A 6909-nucleotide genomic window follows, 5' to 3' on the forward strand; every position below is an offset into this window, starting at 1 on the left:
GTACAGAGCTTAAAGATGTTAGCGTATACAATACATTTTCATAATATTTTTTTTGTCCCGACTATACTATTCACAAATAAAACAGCAAAAATTAGTATAACACAGCTGTTTGAGTTATAAGGCAACAATTTAGTTTCATAATGTAGTCATTTTTTTCAATGAGATCCTGAGTGTTCTAACTGCTTTTTCGACAAATTCAAGTCGAGTGCCAAGTCGTAGGTATGTCTTCTTAAATTCATCATCAATGACTGGCTATGAATAATTAATCGATATCTAATGTTTTTCTCATTAATTTATACGATTTCTATTCGTAGGGTGAATTAATAGACAATATCTCTTACGTTTTAAATTTATCTAAATACTATACACTACACTTAACTAACCTATAATAATTCACTTATCACTATCACTTAACTAGCTCAAATAATTATTACTAATGATTACTTTGCTCATTCGTTCTGTTCACTCGAGTATTTACTATAAACTGAACCAAGCTGCGCGTATTCAAAAGAAACAATGTAAATAGACCGCTTGCTATAAAAACTGATATAAAAACATTTCGTTTTTTGGAGGTTAATTCTCTACAAAAAAAATTATGATCCATTCACTAATCTACTTTGCAAATTCTTTTATCCTAATCTAAATTTCACAATTTTTGGCCGGTAATGTAACGTGTTGTACTTCGGAGATATAAAATCATTTTTACCTTGGACAAATCTGAAGACGCTATAAGTTAACCAGATTTCTTTTATTTTTCTACTCCTAGAATTATCTAATTTCAAAATAAAAAACATTGAATCGTACTTTGAAACAAAGCAAGTGAAAGAAGTGGTCTATCCAATACAAGAAAACTGATATCTATGACACTGTGAGTAAAACAAAAAATAAGAAAAAAAAGATAATAAAAAAGTTTAACACGTTTCTTAACATTTTGATCCAAATGCTACATTTAAAAAGTATTTTGTATCGTTTTAATGAGAACAATATTTTAGTTTATGATAAATATTGGCCAAGGAACATGTTATTTTAATAACCAACGATAAAAAGTAGACCAAAGATAAAACATTATTTAGGCCATTCGAAACCTACTTTAACATAACCATGAAAGACTTTATATTGATACTTTCTCTGGAAAGCTTTTGTCTTGGCTTTCGCACCAATAATACGACAAGTAGAATCAGACCTATAGGATCTGTTCCGCTAAATATAAACATTTTTCAAGTCTCTGATTTTGAATCTTCCGAAGTAACTAATAAACCTGAACCTGGATATGCTTGCTAAAACCGGCTCGTCAACCTTTGATCAAATATTAAACAACATCTTTATGGGGTGTAATCTCTCTAAGGCCTGCAAGCCAAGCTTCTAATTTAGAAACAATCACTCTTGAGCACGCAAGCCAAGCTACTATATCGGATACTGTTAACTTAACACAAATTAGTCAACTTCTTGAGGCCGTCACAAGAAAAAGACCTGCCATGGGTGTCCTGAAGCAAATTGAACACGCCCGAAAAATAGATGACAAAGGAATTAAAGTTTTCAAAGATTAAAATAAAAACCAACCCCAAAGAAACTGAAATGAATTTATTAGAAATATCTTCCCGCATTTATATGTTTTTATTTCCTCTCATTATTCTCGTGAGGAAAATAGATGACAATGTTTTAAATAAGAAATTTCAACGAAGAAGTGGATGATGATAATTATTACTAAGAATAAACATAACAAAGAAAACGGATTTTCAATTACTCCGAGGCAAAAGTTAAAATAAGTTGAAAGTAAACAGAAAAAAAATCTGTTCCACTTATGAGATAGCATAATACAAAAATCCTTCTCCCCAAAACTCATATAAAAAGAGATACAATTACGGTAAACAGTTACATTTGAGTGTAACTTTTTTATGTATATAAAGGCTGTGAATCTACCTCGCTATCATATGAATCATTAACCTATGGTGTACTCCGGACTGTTTACCAGTCGAGTAGCCATGACTTTGCAAAGTGTGCTAACAGTCTGGATGCTTTACTGCTCACCTCTTCTGGTTTAAAAACCATGAATGGAAGTATCATAGCCTTTGCCGATGAACAGCCTTGCACTTACAGAGGAGGTGTTCGGCTGCTTCGTAAGGCTCCTTGCAGAAACAAGAGCTTCCAGGTGTTTCTCCTTCGGGGAGTATTCTGGACGGTGTCCAGTGAGCGAATCAGTAACCCTCCTAAGAAGAATAAGTACGCGGAGAGACCAGGGCGAGGGAAAGATATTGATCGTCTTATCAGGCGATTGCGCTACTGTCGCGTAAACAGTCGGTGCGTACGCAGGTCGCTTTTATTCAAAATGGCTACCTAATCATGCATCGCATTACAATTGAGACAAATAAATGCCGATCAAATTGTCTTCAATCAGATTCAAACGAATTGCCACGGCTTCGTGAGCTTTTTGTCGCGTTTCAAAGGCACAAACATTATACGTGTGTTCAATCTGACTCAACTAGGCTTATTTGTATTTTTGTCTCGAATAAAGACACTGTTTAATTACTTTATTCTGTTTTGAAAAAGTATCTTTATTTTTTTCACTAATTTTTTGTTAATGCGTTGTGTTCTTCATTTTTCATTATTTGTGCAAACTATGAGAAGTTTTAAATTTGTTCTTGGGTATTAAAAGATTGATGACACAATTTGTATGGTCTCATATTAAATCAACAAATAAATCTGTGTAACCGTCAACGCAGTATTAGCCATTAACGAATTTTAAATGGGGCGCTATTTTTAATGACAACTTCCTCCACACTGGACTGTCAAGTGTTTTTCTTCTTGTCATCTGTCAAAACTGAAATTTCATAAAATGTGTGGTTGTTTCTAAAAATTGTGATTTTGATTAGATTTATTGACTGAAACTGTGAAGCACATGCAGAGTCTGTAATAGTTTTGATATTCTCGTTCAGATCTGGTTGAAATAATAAAACAAAATGGGCAACGTACACGCTTATTCATCTAATCCACCACCACCGCCACCACCAACAGGAGCTTCATTTTCAAAGAAAAAAGAATGTGAGCGTGAACCCACCGCTAGTCCCTCAGTTATTGAAAACCCTGGACCTCTAGAAGATATACATACTAAGTGTAAAAGTATGTAATCATGACCTAACCTATTATACTAGTCTATATGTGAAATATGTATGATATTAGGTGTAATAATAGTTAATTTTTAATTTTAGATGTATTTCCTACATGTTTTGAAGGTGCTAGAGTAATGCTTACAAGAGGTCTCAGTAATCACTTTCAGATATCACATACAATAAATATGAGTTCAATTACTCCTAGTGGCTATAGGTTTGGAGCAACCTATGTAGGAACAAAACAAATATCTCCCACCGAAGCTTATCCTATATTGTTAGGAGACATTGATCCATCAGGGAATCTTAATGCAACTATTATCCACCAACTTCAACCCAACATTCAAGCAAAATTTGGAGCACAGGTACTTTACATTTAATAGGTTGAATTAACAAAAGTTAATTAATCATTTTGATCAAGTTTTCTAAAAACAGATTCACTTTGTTTAAAATGTAAACCTATTTCATCATATTTTTTTTATCATTGAGGAAATGTTGATTTATTCACACAATTGCCATAGTATATAAAGGTAGTATATATTGTATGTCAAAGCCTTTGATATGTTCAGCGTAATTGTTCTGGTTTCTTTATATTTCTTTATAGTTTCAGTCCATATGTTGGTGACATAAGTCAAGAGGTACCCAGTTGATCTATGTTTACGGAACCTGTATTTAAGGTATCTGAGGATGTTATCAGTCTCAAGATTTACTGGTTAATGACTTTCTTCATGATGGATAATTATTATTAATAGAGTCTTCCCTCAGCATAGTTAAAAAGACCCTTAGTAATGTTTAAAAAAATGAATCTGATATTGAATTTCTAAATACAGTAATTGTCCTTATATCATGGTACTCTTATAATGCATTTTGATGTTACGCAATTTCAATCCCCCTTATAACATGAGAATTCCCCCTTATAACACGAGGATTACCAACAAAGTATTCTTGTACATACTGTGAAATTTATAATGTTTTGTATGATAATTAGTTTTGCGCATTTGTACATTAAATTAAACAAAATTCTTTTTCAAGTTTATGTATTAAAAAGTAAAAATTCTACTTTAAATAAAATATTTAGTTTCAAGCCATGACAAGTGAAATGGAAACAAAATTCAAGTTAAAAATGAAATTCATTTCTCTACTACAAAAACTTTATATTTTGGATCAGCTAAATAATGGTAAAAAATCAACAGTAATAGCAAAGGATCTCATGCTAAATGAGTCAACAATATGAACAATTTTACAAAATGAAAGGAAAATTAGGAGTGTAGAGTGGTTAGAAGATTGCAATCAAAATAATATGCCTCTAAATAGTTGTTTAATAATAGCAAAATCCCAAAAACTTAAGGGATTGAAAACTGTTTCATCCAACAAGCAATTAATCATGGATAAATTATATACGTTATATGGGAATACTCCTACAATGAGGAACCAATCTATGTTATGAAGGGATTACTGTATAATATTAATATTTCATATTGTGATGCCAAAAAGAATAATTGAACATAAATGGTCAGCAAACAGAACAGTTCCTTAATGTCAAAATATAAAATACCTCTTACAGTTTTTAAATGTACACTGGATTTTGTTATAGGGTAGCACAAATGCATATATTGTGAAGTATTCAAGGTTTTTGCACACTTCAACTGTTCGAATTTTTCAAATGTTTAAGACAGAGTGGTTAGGAATTCTCTATATTATTAAAAACTTTGTTTTCAAAATAAACTATACCTGTATTTCCTTTTAATTTGTATAATTTTTATTATGTTAAAGGACTATACATATAAATAAATATAAAAAATAAATGTGTGGTATTAATAGACAAAATTTATTTGAAACTGTGTGTAATGGTTGTTTTTAGTATTATTGAACTTGGGTTATTTGGAATCTCAGATCTTTGGCAATCAACATTTCAATTTACATATAAAATATTCTGTACTTTCAGGTACAAAACTCCAAATTTCAAGTAGGTCAGTTGACAATGAATTATAAGGGTCCCCTTTACACTGCCAGTTGTACTGTTGCTAATCCAGATATAATAAATGGTTCAGGTGTGGTCGTGTTACATTATCTACAAGCAGTAACGGCCAGTTTAGCGCTGGGAACTGAGCTCGCTTACCAAAATGGACCTGGAATTCCTGGAGGGCAAATAGCTCTACTAAGTGCAGCTGCTAAGTAAGAGATTCTCTCTGTATTATTCAATATAAAATTGAAATTTTGAATCGGCTTAACTAAAATTGGTTGTGCCTGAATTCTAAAGTTTTCAAAGCAGTTATCTTACTTGAAGTTGGTTTAATTTATGTTCATTTATTTCAGGTATTCCACAGAAAATGTACAAATATCAGGCACATTAGGAGTCTCGGGAGTTCATTTGTGCTATTACCAAAAAGCCAGTAAACAGCTACAAATTGGTGTCGAATTAGAAGCTAATCATAGAATGCAAGAGGCTGTAGCATCTGTCGGATATCAGGTGGATTTACCAAAAAGTGATGTAGTATTTAAAGGTAAGCAAATGAACTTGAATAATGTGTAGATGACAATGAAGAATCTATTTAGATAGTTGGAGTTCAAGAAATGGTAACATTGTCTCTTTCATCAACATGTATCTAAAAAATTGGCCCACATTAAGACAATCTTAAGTTTTTAATTGAAGATTTCTTAGACCATTGTGAGTGGTGTATATCTTGCGCATGTTTGAATGGAAAAAATGTCCTAATGAGGATAGTAGATCACTTAATTGACATACTTGTATGGTACTGCTTGTACATATTCACCTATTTACTTACCTCTATTTCTTAATCACTTTATCAAAATTGACTACAATATTAATTAAATTTAACATGCTAAGTCAATCACCTGTAAAATCCTCAGTCATGACAATTTGGTAAATTGTGGAGAAGGGTGGGCTGGAAGTTAGAAAATAGATGGAGTTTGGTTACCCTAGTTTACTTTAAAAGATTTCCGTAACTCACAAAACTCTTATCATTCAGATTATAATATCAGACTGTCAACCATTGGTGCTTCTACCTTACATGGCACTATCCTGAAGACAACAATATACCAGAATAACTGGACACTTTCACTAAATCCATGAAAAGGGCATAGAAAACTTACAATTCCATTGGACAAGATGAGGGCAGTAAATGAAAATTTCCTAGAATGTATCAGGCTTTTAGGGATGCATTTTAAGAGGGGCGGGTTCGGATTGATCGTGTCTGTATTTTCTGCTGAATACTCTATTTTATTATTGATATAATCTATAAAAGTGTGTATTTGTTTGTTTAAATTTCTACTATTAGTGAACTTTTTGTTGCAGGTCATATTGATTCAAATTGGTCAGTAGGTGCAGTTTTAGAAAAGAAATTAAGTCCTCTACCATTTACATTAGCTCTTAGTGGCTTAATGAATCATAACAAAAACCAATTTAGACTTGGCGTCGGAATATTGGTCGGATAGAAATAGACATTTTATAAATATATAAATATTAGTCATAAATTCATTGTTGCGACAACTTACCTATTAAAGTTTTATCAATTAAATCAGATGCATTTTTATTCGTTCTAATTTTATTTGTTCATTTTTTTTACTGTTTGGTTTTCAATTTAAAAAACCAAAGCGATACTTTATATATTTGTTTTTTAATTATGTAGTTGCATATATTTTACAATTGTTTTATGCATTTGTAAGCTACTGTTGGTAAAATAAAAATTTACATTGAAAATGGCATTTATTATTATTTTTGTTCACGTGTAAATTTCTAGGATGTTAGAAACCAAAACTGAAAGGTGTATGATCTGCCCTTTTT

At 31.6% G+C, this 6909-nt stretch overlaps 1 protein-coding gene across 1 annotated transcript; it reads left to right on the forward strand.

Annotated features, from left to right (window-relative positions):
* The first annotated feature begins 2785 nt into the window (after positions 1-2785).
* Positions 2786-6643, forward strand: LOC130904088 (mitochondrial import receptor subunit TOM40 homolog 1). Its single transcript, XM_057816645.1, has 5 exons — positions 2786-3117; positions 3207-3469; positions 5050-5279; positions 5421-5608; positions 6421-6643. Exons 1-5 carry the CDS (start codon positions 2958-2960, stop codon positions 6558-6560), a joined length of 981 nt encoding a protein of 326 aa, XP_057672628.1. The 5' UTR covers positions 2786-2957; the 3' UTR covers positions 6561-6643.
* The last annotated feature ends 266 nt before the right edge of the window (positions 6644-6909 follow it).

The sequence above is a fragment of the Diorhabda carinulata genome, chromosome 2, assembly GCF_026250575.1.
Source record: "Diorhabda carinulata isolate Delta chromosome 2, icDioCari1.1, whole genome shotgun sequence".
In the NCBI taxonomy this organism is placed as follows: Eukaryota; Metazoa; Arthropoda; class Insecta; order Coleoptera; family Chrysomelidae; genus Diorhabda; species Diorhabda carinulata.